Below are 20,935 nucleotides of genomic sequence, written 5' to 3'. Positions count from 1 at the left end.
TTGACCGCGTCCGTCTTAAACGAGAACGGCTGAAAAGAGGGCTGACGCTTACGCTGACGCTTCAGCAACAGCCTCTATTGTTATGCTGACAGGAATTGCCTGCAGCTGTCCTCGCGTCTCACTAATGATGAATCAGCGTAGACCGCCCTCTGACGTTCGCACAGCTTAGATTGTTCAAAAGGGTGTTAATTACTGTCAACTGAAAGTCCGCTCGCTCACACCGACCGAAACTCGCAGTTTCAAGTAGCCTCTTCCCTCAGCTGTTTCCAAACGCCCAGAGTCCAATTGTAAACAATTGGAGAGGATTTGCCAGTAGTAGCCTATGTGTTCTTCCTTTCTCTCTCCCAACTCACTGCAGTTGTTGTCTGATTACCTGAGAGGTGCTCCGATATTATAAGGAGCTAGTCACGTCTGATCCCGCCCTCTGACGTTCGCACAGCTTAGATTGTTCAAAAGGGTGTTAATTACTGTCAACTGAAAGTCCGCTCGCTCACACCGACCGAAACTCGCAGTTTCAAGTAGCCTCTTCCCTCAGCTGTTTCCAAACGCCCAGAGTCCAATTGTAAACAATTGGAGAGGATTTGCCAGTAGTAGCCTATGTGTTCTTCCTTTCTCTCTCCCAACTCACTGCAGTTGTTGTCTGATTACCTGAGAGGTGCTCCGATATTATAAGGAGCTAGTCACGTCTGATCCCGCCCTCTGACGTTCGCACAGCTTAGATTGTTCAAAAGGGTGTTAATTACTGTCAACTGAAAGTCCGCTCGCTCACACCGACCGAAACTCGCAGTTTCAAGTAGCCTCTTCCCTCAGCTGTTTCCAAACGCCCAGAGTCCAATTGTAAACAATTGGAGAGGATTTGCCAGTAGTAGCCTATGTGTTCTTCCTTTCTCTCTCCCAACTCACTGCAGTTGTTGTCTGATTACCTGAGAGGTGCTCCGATATTATAAGGAGCTAGTCACGTCTGATCCCGCCCTCTGACGTTCGCACAGCTTAGATTGTTCAAAAGGGTGTTAATTACTGTCAACTGAAAGTCCGCTCGCTCACACCGACCGAAACTCGCAGTTTCAAGTAGCCTCTTCCCTCAGCTGTTTCCAAACGCCCAGAGTCCAATTGTAAACAATTGGAGAGGATTTGCCAGTAGTAGCCTATGTGTTCTTCCTTTCTCTCTCCCAACTCACTGCAGTTGTTGTCTGATTACCTGAGAGGTGCTCCGATATTATAAGGAGCTAGTCACGTCTGATCCCGCCCTCTGACGTTCGCACAGCTTAGATTGTTCAAAAGGGTGTTAATTACTGTCAACTGAAAGTCCGCTCGCTCACACCGACCGAAACTCGCAGTTTCAAGTAGCCTCTTCCCTCAGCTGTTTCCAAACGCCCAGAGTCCAATTGTAAACAATTGGAGAGGATTTGCCAGTAGTAGCCTATGTGTTCTTCCTTTCTCTCTCCCAACTCACTGCAGTTGTTGTCTGATTACCTGAGAGGTGCTCCGATATTATAAGGAGCTAGTCACGTCTGATCCCGCCCTCTGACGTTCGCACAGCTTAGATTGTTCAAAAGGGTGTTAATTACTGTCAACTGAAAGTCCGCTCGCTCACACCGACCGAAACTCGCAGTTTCAAGTAGCCTCTTCCCTCAGCTGTTTCCAAACGCCCAGAGTCCAATTGTAAACAATTGGAGAGGATTTGCCAGTAGTAGCCTATGTGTTCTTCCTTTCTCTCTCCCAACTCACTGCAGTTGTTGTCTGATTACCTGAGAGGTGCTCCGATATTATAAGGAGCTAGTCACGTCTGATCCCGCCCTCTGACGTTCGCACAGCTTAGATTGTTCAAAAGGGTGTTAATTACTGTCAACTGAAAGTCCGCTCGCTCACACCGACCGAAACTCGCAGTTTCAAGTAGCCTCTTCCCTCAGCTGTTTCCAAACGCCCAGAGTCCAATTGTAAACAATTGGAGAGGATTTGCCAGTAGTAGCCTATGTGTTCTTCCTTTCTCTCTCCCAACTCACTGCAGTTGTTGTCTGATTACCTGAGAGGTGCTCCGATATTATAAGGAGCTAGTCACGTCTGATCCCGCCCTCTGACGTTCGCACAGCTTAGATTGTTCAAAAGGGTGTTAATTACTGTCAACTGAAAGTCCGCTCGCTCACACCGACCGAAACTCGCAGTTTCAAGTAGCCTCTTCCCTCAGCTGTTTCCAAACGCCCAGAGTCCAATTGTAAACAATTGGAGAGGATTTGCCAGTAGTAGCCTATGTGTTCTTCCTTTCTCTCTCCCAACTCACTGCAGTTGTTGTCTGATTACCTGAGAGGTGCTCCGATATTATAAGGAGCTAGTCACGTCTGATCCCGCCCTCTGACGTTCGCACAGCTTAGATTGTTCAAAAGGGTGTTAATTACTGTCAACTGAAAGTCCGCTCGCTCACACCGACCGAAACTCGCAGTTTCAAGTAGCCTCTTCCCTCAGCTGTTTCCAAACGCCCAGAGTCCAATTGTAAACAATTGGAGAGGATTTGCCAGTAGTAGCCTATGTGTTCTTCCTTTCTCTCTCCCAACTCACTGCAGTTGTTGTCTGATTACCTGAGAGGTGCTCCGATATTATAAGGAGCTAGTCACGTCTGATCCCGCCCTCTGACGTTCGCACAGCTTAGATTGTTCAAAAGGGTGTTAATTACTGTCAACTGAAAGTCCGCTCGCTCACACCGACCGAAACTCGCAGTTTCAAGTAGCCTCTTCCCTCAGCTGTTTCCAAACGCCCAGAGTCCAATTGTAAACAATTGGAGAGGATTTGCCAGTAGTAGCCTATGTGTTCTTCCTTTCTCTCTCCCAACTCACTGCAGTTGTTGTCTGATTACCTGAGAGGTGCTCCGATATTATAAGGAGCTAGTCACGTCTGATCCCGCCCTCTGACGTTCGCACAGCTTAGATTGTTCAAAAGGGTGTTAATTACTGTCAACTGAAAGTCCGCTCGCTCACACCGACCGAAACTCGCAGTTTCAAGTAGCCTCTTCCCTCAGCTGTTTCCAAACGCCCAGAGTCCAATTGTAAACAATTGGAGAGGATTTGCCAGTAGTAGCCTATGTGTTCTTCCTTTCTCTCTCCCAACTCACTGCAGTTGTTGTCTGATTACCTGAGAGGTGCTCCGATATTATAAGGAGCTAGTCACGTCTGATCCCGCCCTCTGACGTTCGCACAGCTTAGATTGTTCAAAAGGGTGTTAATTACTGTCAACTGAAAGTCCGCTCGCTCACACCGACCGAAACTCGCAGTTTCAAGTAGCCTCTTCCCTCAGCTGTTTCCAAACGCCCAGAGTCCAATTGTAAACAATTGGAGAGGATTTGCCAGTAGTAGCCTATGTGTTCTTCCTTTCTCTCTCCCAACTCACTGCAGTTGTTGTCTGATTACCTGAGAGGTGCTCCGATATTATAAGGAGCTAGTCACGTCTGATCCCGCCCTCTGACGTTCGCACAGCTTAGATTGTTCAAAAGGGTGTTAATTACTGTCAACTGAAAGTCCGCTCGCTCACACCGACCGAAACTCGCAGTTTCAAGTAGCCTCTTCCCTCAGCTGTTTCCAAACGCCCAGAGTCCAATTGTAAACAATTGGAGAGGATTTGCCAGTAGTAGCCTATGTGTTCTTCCTTTCTCTCTCCCAACTCACTGCAGTTGTTGTCTGATTACCTGAGAGGTGCTCCGATATTATAAGGAGCTAGTCACGTCTGATCCCGCCCTCTGACGTTCGCACAGCTTAGATTGTTCAAAAGGGTGTTAATTACTGTCAACTGAAAGTCCGCTCGCTCACACCGACCGAAACTCGCAGTTTCAAGTAGCCTCTTCCCTCAGCTGTTTCCAAACGCCCAGAGTCCAATTGTAAACAATTGGAGAGGATTTGCCAGTAGTAGCCTATGTGTTCTTCCTTTCTCTCTCCCAACTCACTGCAGTTGTTGTCTGATTACCTGAGAGGTGCTCCGATATTATAAGGAGCTAGTCACGTCTGATCCCGCCCTCTGACGTTCGCACAGCTTAGATTGTTCAAAAGGGTGTTAATTACTGTCAACTGAAAGTCCGCTCGCTCACACCGACCGAAACTCGCAGTTTCAAGTAGCCTCTTCCCTCAGCTGTTTCCAAACGCCCAGAGTCCAATTGTAAACAATTGGAGAGGATTTGCCAGTAGTAGCCTATGTGTTCTTCCTTTCTCTCTCCCAACTCACTGCAGTTGTTGTCTGATTACCTGAGAGGTGCTCCGATATTATAAGGAGCTAGTCACGTCTGATCCCGCCCTCTGACGTTCGCACAGCTTAGATTGTTCAAAAGGGTGTTAATTACTGTCAACTGAAAGTCCGCTCGCTCACACCGACCGAAACTCGCAGTTTCAAGTAGCCTCTTCCCTCAGCTGTTTCCAAACGCCCAGAGTCCAATTGTAAACAATTGGAGAGGATTTGCCAGTAGTAGCCTATGTGTTCTTCCTTTCTCTCTCCCAACTCACTGCAGTTGTTGTCTGATTACCTGAGAGGTGCTCCGATATTATAAGGAGCTAGTCACGTCTGATCCCGCCCTCTGACGTTCGCACAGCTTAGATTGTTCAAAAGGGTGTTAATTACTGTCAACTGAAAGTCCGCTCGCTCACACCGACCGAAACTCGCAGTTTCAAGTAGCCTCTTCCCTCAGCTGTTTCCAAACGCCCAGAGTCCAATTGTAAACAATTGGAGAGGATTTGCCAGTAGTAGCCTATGTGTTCTTCCTTTCTCTCTCCCAACTCACTGCAGTTGTTGTCTGATTACCTGAGAGGTGCTCCGATATTATAAGGAGCTAGTCACGTCTGATCCCGCCCTCTGACGTTCGCACAGCTTAGATTGTTCAAAAGGGTGTTAATTACTGTCAACTGAAAGTCCGCTCGCTCACACCGACCGAAACTCGCAGTTTCAAGTAGCCTCTTCCCTCAGCTGTTTCCAAACGCCCAGAGTCCAATTGTAAACAATTGGAGAGGATTTGCCAGTAGTAGCCTATGTGTTCTTCCTTTCTCTCTCCCAACTCACTGCAGTTGTTGTCTGATTACCTGAGAGGTGCTCCGATATTATAAGGAGCTAGTCACGTCTGATCCCGCCCTCTGACGTTCGCACAGCTTAGATTGTTCAAAAGGGTGTTAATTACTGTCAACTGAAAGTCCGCTCGCTCACACCGACCGAAACTCGCAGTTTCAAGTAGCCTCTTCCCTCAGCTGTTTCCAAACGCCCAGAGTCCAATTGTAAACAATTGGAGAGGATTTGCCAGTAGTAGCCTATGTGTTCTTCCTTTCTCTCTCCCAACTCACTGCAGTTGTTGTCTGATTACCTGAGAGGTGCTCCGATATTATAAGGAGCTAGTCACGTCTGATCCCGCCCTCTGACGTTCGCACAGCTTAGATTGTTCAAAAGGGTGTTAATTACTGTCAACTGAAAGTCCGCTCGCTCACACCGACCGAAACTCGCAGTTTCAAGTAGCCTCTTCCCTCAGCTGTTTCCAAACGCCCAGAGTCCAATTGTAAACAATTGGAGAGGATTTGCCAGTAGTAGCCTATGTGTTCAGTTTAGTGTGCAGTTTACTGTAGGTGCACAGTATGTTTGTGAGTGCATGATGCGGTGTGAGGGGCAGGCAGGATAAACTGATGGACATTAAACACCAAGGGATAGGAAACGGCATTAGTGATTTGGCAAGCCTGTTGGAAGAACCTTGAGACAGTTTTCCTTGGGAATGATAAAGACATGAAATTGGAAAGTAGACCTAGAATTCATAATAAATGTTATTGAATTGCAATTACATATCATTTGTTTGCCCATTTCATTCACAGTAGTAATGGTAACCTGCACATGAAACATTTTGTTGATAAATTAAATGATGGTTTTGAGGTCTCTTCATCTCTCTCCTCCTCTTCCTCCTCCTCAGGGTCCTGAAGCACTCTGTAGATGCCACCGATGAGGACGAAGGCCCCAGCCCAGGCTTCCGCATGGAGATGTCCATCTTCTACGTGGTCTACTTTGTAGTCTTCCCCTTCTTCTTCGTCAACATCTTCGTGGCTTTGATCATCATTACCTTCCAGGAGCAAGGAGACAAAGCCATGTCCGACTGCAGTCTGGAGAAGAACGAGGTACTGGGCCATACCACACCTCCCACTTACCAGGCTGAATTGAACTGGCTCTTAAATTCCAATTCAATTCTTGATTTTCACTTGCATTTCAATTGAGGTAGCAAACAGGAAGCAGAATTGCAATTCAAATTGTGCACAACCCTGCTACTTACTTACTCCACAAACATACACAAACATAGTCACACAGCCCCACATGTTAGCAGTTGTTAATGGATTCCCAGTTGGACGTCTTTTTCAGTAGGCTGTATCAGCACACTGATGGGACAGGCAGGTATTGCACACTTGTTTCATCTCATTCACTCGCACAATGCTATAGTTCCACCAGATCAATATCCTTTCATTTGAACTAGAATAGGTCTATGCATTTTCAATGAAAATATACAAGCACGTGGTTTTGTTTTCACCGACAGCAGCCCGTTAACTGTGCTTTATCTCAAGAGGATATGACATGACCACGATGCCGAGAATAATGAAAATCCAGAACGCTTATGTCAGTAAGATGCAGGTCAGCAGTAGTGGTGCTTTTATTTCTCTGAAAGTTTAGTTGAGTGGAGTCTAGGTGTGTTTAAGGACTGTATCTAACACAGGGTGTGTGTGTGCGTGTGTAAGAGGGAGCATGTGTGCACTTGCATTTTGGAATATGGTAGACAGTGATCTCCTCTGGGGTTCCCCTCACCTGTCAGAGTCAGGCTAGTGCACCTGTCTACACAGATTTTTGCTGATCTTTGCACACACACACACACACACACACACACACACACACACACACAGACATTCAACCTGAGTCACTCACAAACTCCACACCCCACTACACCACACCTCTAGAGGAAGAATGAACCCAGTCAACCATATGTGCTGCATGTTGTCCGTCTTACTGTTCCCCAAGCTCACAGTCACTCCATTCAAATAGATCTAGCAGGACTCTACTTCTCAGCCTGCTATGAGAGTTCTCCGAGGGACCATGATGAGAAATGGTTTATTTGTTTGTTTGTTTTGTGTGTGTGTGTGTGTGTGTCTGTGTGTGTGTGTGTGTAATCTCTGATTTTTAGTACATTTTGCAGTGTATAGTGCTCATTTGATATGATTAATCTGCCCAGAAGGAACAGCATGAATGGCCTCATGACCACTGTTCACAATATTTTGAAAAGAATAAAGTCATTCTACAAATGTTTTTATCCCTCACTCCTTCTCACTTTCTCTGTTTCTGTTTGTATGTGTTTCTTAATTCATTTCATGCTTTCCGTCTCTGCAGAGGGCGTGTATAGACTTTGCCATCAACGCTAAGCCGCTAACACGCTACATGCCCCAGGACAAGCAGTCATACCAGTACAAGCTGTGGAAGTTTGTGGTGTCCTCGCCCTTCGAGTACTCCATCATGACCTTGATCGCCTTAAACACTATTGTGCTGATGATGAAGGTAAATATGGACTGGACAGCCTCACTGTTTAACTGCCCACCAAACAGCTGATGCTCACAGCAATGCATTGTACAGAACCAATGGACTGCTGTCCAGCCCTGTTTCTCAAACAGTTGGGACACTGCATAAAATGTAAATAACCATATATTTGATTAAGATAACATATCAATTGTTGAAACAGAGACATTTTACAAGACTCAAAAAAGTTGGGACGAGAACATGTTTACTACTGTGTTGCATCACCTCTTTTTTAACAACAACTGTTTCCCCAGCTTCACAAATGGTTAGAGTTTTGGGAGTGGCCTATTCTTGCCTAATGTAGGATTTCATTCTCCACATTTGTGCATGAGAGACTCTGGGATGCTTGTTGTATACCCAGTCATGGTTTCAGCTAATCTAATTCTAATCAACTTTTGCAGTCTTTTGTTGTCTCTATCCCAACTTTTTTGAGATGTGTTGCCGGCATTAAAATTCATGAGTGTACATTTTTCACAAAACAGAACAATTTTTCTGTTTCAATATTTTATATGTTGTCTATGTTCCTTTTGCAACTAAATATGAGTTTACACATTCACAGTCTCAACTTTTTTGGAAGCAGGGTTGTATAATATCATAATGAGTCTCTCAAAGCTTCTCTCCATTTCAATACTCCCTCAATAATCCCTCTCCAAAACAAAGGCGCCTCATGGTACCGAATGCTCTTTGTTAGCTTTAGACCTATTAATTTTACTGTCCGTTTAATGACATTGATAACAAGGTTGAACATTTATCAATATTTAATGCATGCATATGTTTATATTATGTTTATGATATGTGTTTACATAAAACCACAATCTTGGAAGTGTCTTGGAAGCATGATAGGAGGAGCAGTCTTACTTGTGCTGATCATTCAGACCATGCTTCTGGGGGTCAGACACCCCTTTCAGCTTAATCAGTCAGTGGCAGCATAAAGTGAGGGTTTTTGAAATGCCATTTGTGCTGACAAATTGCTTTCCTTTTTATACCGTGAGTTTGAATTATTAGCATGGCTAATGTACAAGAGAAGTAAATGTACAACATTATTCATGGTACATTTGGGGACATCGGATGTACAGATGTGCAGTGGTGTTTTTGTTTTCTTCATCTCTCTGTCAAACTCTAGATTAGATATTCAAAGCATTTAGACAGTCCTGTGATCAAAAGCATCCATTCTCTTCTGCTTCAGTATCATCCTTAGATCTCCTTGTTTAGAATGTGTGTTTTTGATGCCTTGTCTTGCAGTTCCACGATGCCCCGAAGCCTTACGAGGACATGCTGCGGTACTTGAACATCATCTTCACCGCACTTTTCACCCTGGAGTGCATCATCAAGATGATCGCCTTTGGGCCACTGGTGAGTGTGACATGCATAGTAACTAGGGTTGGGTACCAAAACACGGTTCTAATATGGCACCGGTGCCGACACAAACGGTAGTAACTGCATCGAATAACAACGTGGATTTCGGTGCCTCATTTCGGTGCTTAAATAGCGTTTTAAAAAAAATAAAAATAAATTATATGAGGCATCACTGCATGTCATGCGCAATCTCTAACGTCTTGCTCTGATAGCAACACATCCAGATACAGTTAGCTAACATATGATAAACACTGGATGTATAAACCAGAGGGGTGCACCACATAGGCGAGTGGACAGTGTTTGACAGCTTGCGTGAGCCCAACTTTAAAGCGACATGCGAGCTCCTGTCAAAATCTAGCAGTGGGCCTAACTACACACAAGCAAAAGGCTATGAAACAACGTCAACAGTAGGCTAGCCTATACATTACACAATATCCTTGCTAATGCGCTAACTGACATTTATTTGAAATGTTATCAGCAAAGTTGTAAGGTGAAAACTTTATTTCACGGTGTGTTAAACAACATAATGGCATGATCTTAATCTTTCATGTGCATGAGGCCCATATAGCATCACAATGAATATGAAGATCATGTTAAAAGTTAGCTGGCAAAAACATAAATATGTAGGTTACATACCTGATGTCACTGAGCTGTCAAAGAGGCTAATTAAACTCAGCTGACTGGTGTTAGCGAATAGCCATAGTTGCTGTTAAAATACTAGGCTAGCACTGGGAATCTAAACACTTCAACACCGACATGTAGCCTAACATGTTCAAAACTACTGCGTGTTATGGGTTAAGACAAGAAATGTCTTGAAGCATTTGGGAACACACTGAATTAACTGGAAAATAGAGTCCCTGTTAGATTAGCTTGCTTGCAAATGCCGTTGTCCATGACCTGGCAGTTTTATGGCAAGCTGTTTTAACATGCATTATGGCAAACCGCCTACACTGGGTAAACTTGAAAGCAGAGCTCACCATTGTGTGTGCATGCATGGCAAGCTGTTTTAACATTTAAATGTATTATTCGTAGGAGCAATGAGATATTGATAGTAAATTGAACATAACAGTTCAATTTCATGTTCAAAATTGTCTTATCAATAAAAAAAAAGCAATTCATGCTTTAGACCATTTTAATTTAAAACATTTTAAAAACAAAGTACCGGTTCAGGCACCGTTTCGGCACCGGCACCGTTTTAAAAGTATTGATTTAGCACCGGTATCGGATAAAACCCAAACGATACCCAACCCTAATAGTAACACACAGCAACCTCACCATACAACAGGATTGCACTGTATGAAAACTGAAGACAATATTTTCCAGTGATATTGGAGAATGTGAAGCTTGATCCGCATTATTACGCCTTTAAACCTGTATTACATTACGCATTTCCCACAAAGATTCTGAAGATGGGTAATTCAAACAGCTATAGGAACGTCACCTTTTACCAACAGTCTCTCTTACGTGTATGCATCACTGTGTATCTATACAAGTGTATCTAAATTAGCTATGTACCAAAAATTACATTTTACCGTGACTCGAAGAGCTGTAAACAGTGTTGTAAGGCTGCATACAAATCCGCTTGGAGCTCCAGTGGAATTTTGATTTGCGACGAGAATTCTTGGTCTAACCGTTGATGTGAGAAAGGATGGATATAGGCACCCACCAGCCCAGCACTAAACTCTAAGCATGGTAAAAAAGGCAGTAAAAAATGTCACGTTTAAATATGAGGCTTTGTTTGACATGATTTAAATTCTATGTTACAACAACCCGTATAATGTATGACCTGACAACAGGTAATCTTTTTATGATACTCTCCTCTACATGTCCTTTGTGGACTAAGAGGCTGTTGGTCCACACACAGCTCTCATCTTCCCTTTGCCTCTGGGTCCCTTTCAGACAGTGCATACACACACACACACACACACACACACACACACACATATACATACTGTACACACACACACACACACACTCAAATACTCTGAGCTTCAAATAATCGTGACCATGGCTAGTGTAAAGTGTACGCTTTAGTACAGAGAGGCTCAGTGGGAGAGTGAGCCAGATCAAGGATTCAACGAGAGATAGAGAGAGAGAGATAGAGAGAGAGAGAATCTTTCTTTCACTTGTGCACAATAGACAGAGTTCTCGTTCGCTTTCTTTCTTTTTCCTTTTTATTTCAGAGAGTGTCACATTCTTTGCTGTAATGGTTTATGTTTACATGTCATGTAATGATTGCTGCTATTATTATCATTACATCGTTTGCTTCCTCATTTCATTACCTAACCCGATCCAAATGCTTTGGTAATGCTGCACAAGTTTGACAAGCTTAATTTGAGTTTGAATTTAAATCTGAGAGGGAGAGGAGAGGACAATAAGAGATGATAAGAATGAGATGGAAAGGTGTGTTTGAGAAAGAGTGTGAGCTCAGAGTTGATGAATGTCCTTAGGGGCCGGATGCTGGCAGAACATCTGCAGGAGTAGTCAGTGTGTGCCAGTGATAGAGAGAGAGAGAGAAGAGTGGAGAGAGAGAGAGAGAGGGAGAGCGATGGATGGGAAAGGGGTGGAATAAATCTCTCCTCAGCGCCAGTTTGTCTGGCCCGCGGCAGAGCATCTCATCTCAGGCACCATTTCCATTCATGAGGCTCATTTATTAAATGGCAATGCTCTTACACGCGCACACACAGACACACACACACACACTGCTTACATCCACTTGCACAACTCTCTCTGTTTGTGTGTTGTTTTAAGCTGTCAGACACTGCCTCGCTGCAAATGGCAGTGGTGTCATGGGCAGGGGTGCAGCGTGGGGACCAGGAGTGGGCGGGGAGACTGAGAGATTGGCCTGCCGAAGGGAATCATAAACCCTGCGTGGGTGTTTGTTGGTAGTGGGTGTGGATGCACACATCTATCATGTCTGTGAGTGAGAATGCTAGATGTCCTATTTCTGTCTCTTTGTCTTATCCTTTTTTCTCCTCTCTTCACTTTCTTTCATCCTTTCTTTCTTTGGCGCTTCATTCAATTCCTTTTACAGAATTACCTGAAGGAGGCCTGGAATGTGTTTGACTTGATCACAGTGCTGGGCAGCATCACAGACATACTGGTGACTGAGATCAAGGTAAGCTGAGCGACCCACAAAAACCTGAATCGTAGAATCCTCCAACACACTACTACATTGCTAGAAGAAGAGTGGCACATTACACACCCTATGTCATGTTTTTTATCAGCCCGCTAAATTTATCCCGTTAGCACATTTTCAAGGATTGATAGCATATTGATCCACCGGCAGTAGACTCTTGGCCTATGAAAACAAAGAGATCCCAGCCTTAAAGGCAGTCTCATTTAAGAGTTACAGTGGCTGTAATCAATGTTTGAATACTTAGCATAGCACCTTTTCCTTCTGCCAGGCCAGCTGGCGAGTCTTCTCTCCTCAGCGCCGGCCTGTAGTCTAGAAAGTTCTCTCAGGGGAGCTAGCCACATTAGAGTGCATAAAATACAGTCCCGCTTTAGTGACAGTAGTGGGAAGACAGTCATTAAAATAAGTGGAGATGTGGGAAGACAGTAGCAGTCTGTCAGAGTCGATCGGTACATTAAAGCTCCTTCGGATTGAATGCCCTGAGGCGGTGCAGATACAGCCATTGTCTTTGCAGGGGCCGTCTGTTGTTGTGTTGTCTGTCGATATTTATGTTGCTTCTTTTTTCTTTTTGTCTCTCTCAGTAATTGAGCTGGTTTGCCTTGATTGTGTTTATGTTTTGTCTGAAAGAGTCCTCCTGACAATCTTCATTGATGTGGCTCTGTATTGTAGCCAAGCGGTCCCATAGTAATTAAAATGCACTAGCTACAGAATGTTGTCATTACTTGATTGGCCGTGGCGAATTTTGGAAGATCCCTTTGAATGTAAGGTCATGGTGTAATGTCTAATTGAAACAAAATGTTTTGAAAAATTCCCCACTCTTTGTAAGACTCCAGTCAAGCATAGATAATTGTGCAGAGAGCATCTCTCTGACCTCTTATCAGTGAGCCACCATCCTCCTCATAAACAGAATTAATATCATAGCATCAGATAGCTTTATTGTCATAGCGTTTTCAGATGCAAACAGAAGTGTGATCATTTGACGAGAAATGTGTTAATCACACATTCTCAGAGAGTGTCTGTAATCAGACTGAGTGGTTCAGACTAAAAATGAATGGGCTGAGATGGAGTTTGTCAGTGAGGCTTTTGCGCTCATCTAATGACTTTTGTGACTTGGTCTCTCTTCTGGCTCCTGTCCTCTCTTACTTCTGCCCGACGGACGCTGTAGACGGTGAGTTGCTTTTCCGTGTCCGGCGCTGCTGCCTGCCTGCTTTCCCTACTCTGTGTTCTTTAGCGAGACGTCCTGACCTCAACCTCTTGACCTCAACCTGTTCCCTGATAGCCACCAGTAACCCATTATTCACCATAGGAATACACAGGGTGGCATGGAACACATCTCCCTCTGTTTTGTTTTCTGAACTCTTTTTGTGAAAAAGAGGGTATGTGTGGAACATGCACAGTATTCTACACATACGGGGCATGCAGCTGTTCTAGAACAGTGAGAGAGATGTTGCACTCATTCAGCAATGTTAAGCACATTTGACCTTGCGATTGCCTAATGAATGTTTCAATATAATGTACATCATTAATATAACTCTTGAACCATTCCTATGTTTCATATCTTTCCCTTTGTCTTGTTTAACACACTTTGTCTAGCTGTTAAACAATAATAGATCATTGGACATTTGACAAATATATTACAGTAACAACAATTGACCTTTCTCGTTAAAGATTTATAGGCTATAATGGAGATACAGTATGTTTACTCACTCACCCATAAATAATTAACATGTCTTGGCATGTCATTGCATGGAACCTGTTCATAATGCTTAGGAATTACTTATACAGTAGTATCTTCTATGGGGTTTAACCAACAACAATGTTGCCTTGACTCTACATATATCAGAGGCACAGTCGTCTTAACCTGCTGACATTTGACTGGGCCATACACACAGACATGTAACATCCAAAACCCAAGAACGCAGTGAATTTATAATTGGTGCTAAGACATTATTCACTGTTGCGTGGAACATCACATGTGAAAAAGGAAGACGCCCCTAACCGTCCAGACAGAGTACTTGAGAGACAGACTGTCCAGATGAAATCTGGAAGAATGGTCACCCTACTTTCAAATCCCTCATTTTAGCATGATTTGAATTGCATGTCAGACCACCTCATTCTAACATATAACATCTTAGCTTTGACGAGCCATGCAGCCCAACTGGAATATGTGCCTGTAATTTTACAATAAAAACTAGTGGGCACATCTTCAGGTATTTACATTGACTTAAATTCCACTATAAGGGAAGCAGAGGCTTTCTCTTTAAACATATTCATTAAGACTGACACTAAGGCAACACTTTAGATAGTGTTATTAATCAACCTAGAAAAATATTATTACATTTTTACATAAATTAGGTGTTTTTTTTTCTTTCACCTTCTAGATACTTATTTGTCTGTCCTTAATAATGAATTGAAAGCATTTAATTAGCATCTTAATTGTTAATGGCCTGTGTAATGGCTTTTTCCAAAGTGTTGTCCCCTCCACATCCCCTCTAGGACATCATAAAACAGATTTTTTATGTTCGGTTGCTAACCCAAGCATGTTTCAGGGTTGGTAATCTTACAGTAACTACTCAGAAACATGAGCGGTATGTTCAAGGAAACCGACTGATTGCATGAATCAGTGATTACATGGTACAGATGTAATGGGAAAGCATGATGCCTGGTATACATCTCTTTAATTACTTCTCTCAGCACATCATTGGGAAGGTATTCAAATGGCATCGGTCTCACCCATTAGACATACTCCTCCAAGGCACCTCTGTTGAAGTCTCTCCTCTCGTCCTCTCGTCCCAGAACAAGCTGATCAATCTGAGTTTCCTGAGGCTCTTCAGGGCGGCACGCCTCATCAAGCTGCTGAGGCAGGGCTACACCATCCGCATTCTGCTCTGGACCTTTGTGCAGTCCTTCAAGGTAGGCCCCATGCCAAAGCAGGCTCTCCAGAGGAGCCTCTTAGTGAGTGTGGTCAGATTTCCAAGTGGAGTGGACAAGTGAAGGATCATCACAGGCGAAATAAAACTCATTACCCACATTTGCATCATCCATCAGAGGTTGATTGGTATGCCGGATAGAACTTTTGAGACTACCTGGGAGGTGTCTGCACTTGACTGCACTTTTACTTGAATTTCTCCACCATGGATAAGACAGCAACTCTATATGTTTGACATGGTTTTTGGAAATTAATTGTATACATATGCTTAGCCTGGTGTGCAAGGCTACTGTCAGTCATCCTAATGAGAAAACGTGCATACATCCATACATGTCCTAACATAGTTAATTGTATTTCTATTGGGATGTTATTAAAAAGTTGTTTACTCTTTTCTCATAAATGATGAAGATTGACTAGAGTTGATTGATTGTCCAGAGAAAGTCGCTGGATCATTGGGGTTAAGGACCAGATGGCGAGGGGCTTTTAATCTCTTTTAATTGATGAACAACTCTCCAATGTGTGGAAGGCTTTGCCTTAATTGTAATTAATGGGAAGTTTTTCTCATGACAACTACAAGATGTACGATGTGATCAATGCTAAAGTCATCAGTGTAGCTAAGTGGAGTCGAGAGTTCACGGAACCTTTGACCTGTGTATAGAAGAGACCATAAACATCCAGCCTCCACCCAACTACCGTGGTCACTCAGTCAGCACCCTAGTCCACGCTTTTTGGAATCATACGTGCACGTCGACCCCCCCTATGGGTGGACACGTACAACTTTTGCAATGCTGAAGGCCTATTGTGTTCTAAACGATGGTGAGTTTCAGTGATACTCAAGTTGCACATATTGAGAGGTATTATTGGTCTCTGCCATATGAATGAGCATGTTTCTCTCAGAGTAGCCCCTGTAACACACTTGGAGTCTGTGTCTGCCGAGTCTGTCTGTCCTGTGGAACATCTGCCGACTGCCGCTTATGATTTTGGTGATGGATCACCATAGTAACCATCTCCCTCCTGTTCCCTAGGCACTGCCGTATGTCTGCCTCCTCATCGCCATGCTGTTCTTCATCTATGCCATCATCGGGATGCAGGTACGTATTGGCCACAGGTCAAAGGGTCACCCTACCTACCTTTGTGTTTTGTGCCTCATGCATATTAGGTCCGTTTGCACCTTTCCCAGTCAGCTCAAAGGCAATAGGGCACAGTTGATTAATCAGCCCAGCTGGAGTTGGGACTTGGTCTCTCCATGGGGAATTGTTTTCTAATCAAATTTGTGTCAGCACATGTTTTCACGTTCATTTAATGGAATGATGTGCAGTTCTCCAATGATTTTGAAATGAGAAGATATTCATTTGATCTGACTTAACCACCATATGACAAACCAGTGCGATCAGTCTCTAACTATGCTTTTTCTTTTTTGTAGATTAGATACACATTACAAGGGTAATTCTTTACTAAATCAAAGTTCTGTACGCTGGTTACTAGAATCTACCACACTTTGTTGGCATTTCTGCCACTCCCCTCACTCCCCTCACCTCTTCCAGGCCATAGTGGTGAACTTGTTACAGTTCCTGTACAGTGAAAGACACTGGATGACTGATTGATCTTTGCATAGTTTTGACTCAGGGTCATATAATCTATGCTACCCCAGTGGAGTCATAAATATGCTAATGCTAGTAGATGAAGGTGTGTCCTGTGTAGTGTACCACGGCAGAGTACATTAGCAAGGCCACACCGAGGATGGAACACACATCATTCTTGTGAGGACTCACTCTGTCAATGGGAACAGCAATTGCACATTTTTTTAATGGGGATACCATAGCACCTTCAAGACCACAGACTGAGGCTGTGAGTGATAGTGGACAGCACACTCACTAGAATACTAGAATGTTATTAGAATACTAAACGTACCTATATGGTGGACAGCGTAGAGGACTATTTTCTTCCTCTTTCCACCCCTTTGTCTAAGTTCACTCTAGGAAAAGCTATATGTCTGACACTCCTCTCAGTGACCTGATAGGCTCAACCTTTCATTTGATAGCTCATTTTGAAGTATTGCAGGCAATCTTCTAAATTGTGTACTGAGTGAATATTGCGTGCCATCCTGTAGATAAGCGTGCCATTATAAATCAATGCTAATTGTGTCTCGCCATTGAAGACCAGCATTTCAATCAGTGAGTAGTATAATCACCATGGACCCCTCGGGAGCTTAATGGGGGACTCAACCCTTCTCCTTACACACACAGACACACACACACACACACACACGCTCTCTCAAACTAGTGAAATGTTTTTTTTTTCACTATTGTGGAGATACAAATTGTTTCTCAACTTTGCTGTAATAATGTGATAGTGCTTTAGAGAAATGATATGTCCACCCATTATAAATATTTGATGCACATCTGAAGAAGCATTTTCATTTGTTGTACTTCACAACATGTTTATTGTTTGTTTGACAGACTTTGGAGCTCATTCACGCATAGACATTTTGGAGCTCTTGGTGTTTGTTGAAAAATGAAGCAATATTAAAGTAATTTTGTACTCTAATGGCCTACAAGACAGAAGTGTTCTACCATCAGAGGTGGTTGTATTACTCCATGTGTGCTATGGTAGTAACCTACTGTTAAAATCATTAAGATGGCAAGCACTTGAGGAAGTAAAGCAATTTTAGCCGTGTGTGTGTGTCTGTGTGTGTGTGTGTGTGTGTGTGTGTGTGTGTGTGTGTGTGTGTGTGTGTGTGTGTGTGTGTGTGTGTGTGTGTGTGTGTGTGTGTGTGTGTGTGTGTGTGTGTGTGTGTGTGTGTGTGTGTGTGTGTGTTTTGACAGAGAGAAAGAGAGTTGGTCTAACACTGTCATGATTGTGCAGTGTGTGGACAGTCCTGTTTTGTGTCCTCTCTAAAAGAGGTCAGTGTGTTCTCCAGACATGGTTTGTGACCCGGCCTGAGGCCCAACTTAATTATTGAGTGGTTCACCCTCAGGGTGTTCCTGTACTCTCCTCCTCCTCTCTCTCTCTCTCTCTCCACTCGATAACCCTGTGAAACTACTTGTCTTTTCATCGTTCTGTATTTGTTTGCTTTCTTGCAGGCATGCAACAATAAAAAAGCAAAACATCTACAGTATGTCATCTGTGCAAGTTGTTTGTTTATTCAAAGAGTGGAGACATCTGAACTTTTCATTACTTTGGAAAGCTGGTCTGGAAGACATTATCATATACAGAAAAATGAATGATTGAAAGTGTAATGGTATCCTCAATTATTTTATTTTATTTTATTCTCTTCTCCTCTCTTCTTCTGTCCTCTCCTTTCCTCTCCTCTCCTCTCTTCTCTTCTCCTGTCCTCTCCTCTCTTCTCTTCTCTTCTCCTCTCTTCTCCTTTCTTCTCACAGGTGTTCGGAAACATCCTGCTAAATGATGACACAGCTATCAACCGTCACAACAACTTCCAGACCTTCTTCCAGGCCTTAATACTTCTGTTCAGGTAGAGCACCTTTGGCCAGCGAGCACCTTTGGCCAGCATTATTTTGAAGTTAGCCGCTTGATGCATTATTAAGACAGACTCCCTGAGCTCAATGCTCACTGTATGTGAGTAAGAAGAAAAATAAAGCATGCCATGTTCCATACTATTTCAGAACAAAACTTTTTACAGGTCTAATTCGGTCCCCCCTCATGTTGTATCAGTATATGAGTCATACTTACTGTATGTGCCTTTGCACATTGCACTGGTGTCTGGACTGGTGTGTGTTTGAATGTTATTCTCTTGCTGTAAGTCGCTCTGGTTAAAAGCGTCTGCTAAATGACTACATGTAACGTGAATGTGTTTGTGTGGTTAGGAGTGCCACGGGAGAAGCGTGGCACGAGATCATGCAGCACTGCCTGAGTGAGCGCGAGTGTGAACCCAACAGTGGCCACACGGGGAAGGAGTGCGGCAGCGACTTCGCCTACTTCTACTTCGTCTCCTTCATCTTCCTCTGCTCCTTTCTGGTGAGTCGCCCGATCACTCCCCTTTGTCCTCAGTCCATCTACCTGTATACCACCTCAGCAATTCACAAAGCACACTCCAGAGAAAAAAACTATTAAGTGATTACTTTTGTTAAATGTTAAAGGAATGTGTCATTTGAACTGATGAATTGTGTATTCATGTATATTTATAAGCTGATGTTGTCTCTGTTTTTGTTGTTTATTTAGAGATGTATACACACACTTTCACACACACACACACACACACACACACACACACACACACACACACACACACACACACACACACACACACATTGATGCCTTTTAATTGTTGCCTGCCTGCAGATGCTCAATCTGTTTGTGGCTGTCATCATGGATAACTTTGAGTATCTGACGCGAGACGCCTCCATCTTGGGCCCTCACCACCTGGACGAGTTCATCCGCGTCTGGGCCGAGTACGACCCGGCAGCCTGGTACGTCCACAAAGCTCCCGCCTCCGCAGTGTGGGCTAAACAGAAGGCCCTTGTGAAACGGTCTGTGAGGCGCTTGAGCGTGAGCGTTAGAAACAGAGCGCAGGCGATGTGACACTGGTGACAAGCGTCCGCGCTAAAAGCCTCTTGCCTAAATCGCAGGGCATCCCGTTTTTGTGCCCGTCGGTTAAGCAAAGCCAAAACACTGCGCCTAGCTCCTAGGAAGCTGTCGTCACGGCGCCGCATGGAGATCTATTTTTTCCGTCTCGCTACCGCTTTCTTCCCTCCTTTTTCCCCTCCTTCCATCCTTCCTTCCTTCCTTCCCTCCTTCCTTCCTTCCGCTTGGCTTGCTCGCCGGATCCTTAAGATAAATCTGCTCATGCTGTCGCTGTCAGCATGCGGGCTGAAACGTACTCAGACCTAGACCGTCATAAAGCCTTTTGAGTCGCAAGACGTTTTTTATTTTCAAGAAACACTTGCAGAAGCCGAGCATGAGAAGACTTTTAAAGTCTCTTATGTAGCTCTCGCCATGTTGGAGTGAGTGGCCCATTGAAATATTCATGCTTTGGAGGTCACCAGAGTCCCTATATGTGAAGGGCATATAGGGCATATGTGAAATGCTGGTGGTGTTGAAAGCATGGGTATGTTAACTCATATGAGTCTCACCCGCTGACAGACATGCAGCTTTTTATAATTGAGTGGTATGTTGTGAAGGCTGCAAGCTCAGAGGATTCGCCATCCCTGGGTGGTTCCCTTTTAGGGCAAATCAGGGTGAAATTGACTGACAGAAATGGCTTAGAGGAGCTCTGTTTAACTTTCACAACTGTTCCGTAAACAACCTTTCCAGTAAATGTGTTTCTGAATCATTTTGGGCCCCCTCGTTAAATTGTTTGCAGACTCTCAGGAGACTGCATTTAATAGCCTGATATTTTCAGATGGAAGCATGAATTAGACTTCACTTCTGTAAAAACAGCTAATTCCCATTTTAGAAACTATAAAATGTCACCTTTAGAAAAGGTCACCTCCTACCTGTTATTCAATCTCTACCTTTTTAGTTTGTGGTCTCGTAGTTGTAAGCAGGTGTCCACTGATCAGAGTAACAATTATCCTCCTCATGTGACTCAAAAGTATTCACACTATGCCAGAACCATCTTGTCTCAGCTGTACCACACTTCTTCTGTGGAAATAGAATATCTTTATTTGTCATTGTCACAGGTACAACGAAATTAAGTGCATTCCTTGTTCAGTGCAAAAGTAGCTATAAATAAGTAAAAAAGTCACTATGGACATAAAAAAAGTGCATAAAAACTTTACTCCCCACACATATCCCACCCATACACATCCACATTCGTAAAATGTAAAACATAAAGCTATGCTATGGTAGCACCGTTCAGTGAGATTATGGCTGTTGGGTAGAAACTGTTTCTTAGCCTATTTGTCCTGGTTTTTATGGATCTGTATCTCCTGCCTGATGGCAGTAGTTCAAACAGTTTGTGACCGGGGTGTGATGAATCTTTCAGCATGGAACTGGCCTTT

At 43.7% G+C, this 20,935-nt stretch overlaps 1 protein-coding gene across 1 annotated transcript in view; it reads left to right on the top strand.

Moving 5' to 3' along the window:
• Nucleotides 1-20,935, top strand: part of cacna1bb (calcium channel, voltage-dependent, N type, alpha 1B subunit, b) — a 173,789-nt gene that overhangs the window by 131,651 nt on the left and 21,203 nt on the right. Inside the window, exons 32-40 of the mRNA XM_076284803.1 lie at nucleotides 5,915-6,116; nucleotides 7,369-7,533; nucleotides 8,794-8,904; nucleotides 11,942-12,025; nucleotides 14,840-14,956; nucleotides 15,998-16,063; nucleotides 18,356-18,447; nucleotides 18,800-18,950; nucleotides 19,275-19,402. Of these exons, the coding sequence (XP_076140918.1) occupies nucleotides 5,915-6,116; nucleotides 7,369-7,533; nucleotides 8,794-8,904; nucleotides 11,942-12,025; nucleotides 14,840-14,956; nucleotides 15,998-16,063; nucleotides 18,356-18,447; nucleotides 18,800-18,950; nucleotides 19,275-19,402 (1,116 nt within the window). The remainder of the gene's footprint in view (nucleotides 1-5,914; nucleotides 6,117-7,368; nucleotides 7,534-8,793; nucleotides 8,905-11,941; nucleotides 12,026-14,839; nucleotides 14,957-15,997; nucleotides 16,064-18,355; nucleotides 18,448-18,799; nucleotides 18,951-19,274; nucleotides 19,403-20,935) is intronic.

The sequence above is a fragment of the Alosa pseudoharengus genome, unplaced genomic scaffold, assembly GCF_046254945.1.
Source record: "Alosa pseudoharengus isolate Yale_2024_CS ecotype anadromous, Long Island Sound unplaced genomic scaffold, YU_APseudo_1.1 YU_APseudo_1.1_scf_14, whole genome shotgun sequence".
NCBI lineage: Eukaryota > Metazoa > Chordata > Actinopteri > Clupeiformes > Clupeidae > Alosa > Alosa pseudoharengus.
Note: the sequence above shows the minus strand (reverse complement) of the source record. Positions and strands in the feature narration are given on the sequence as shown.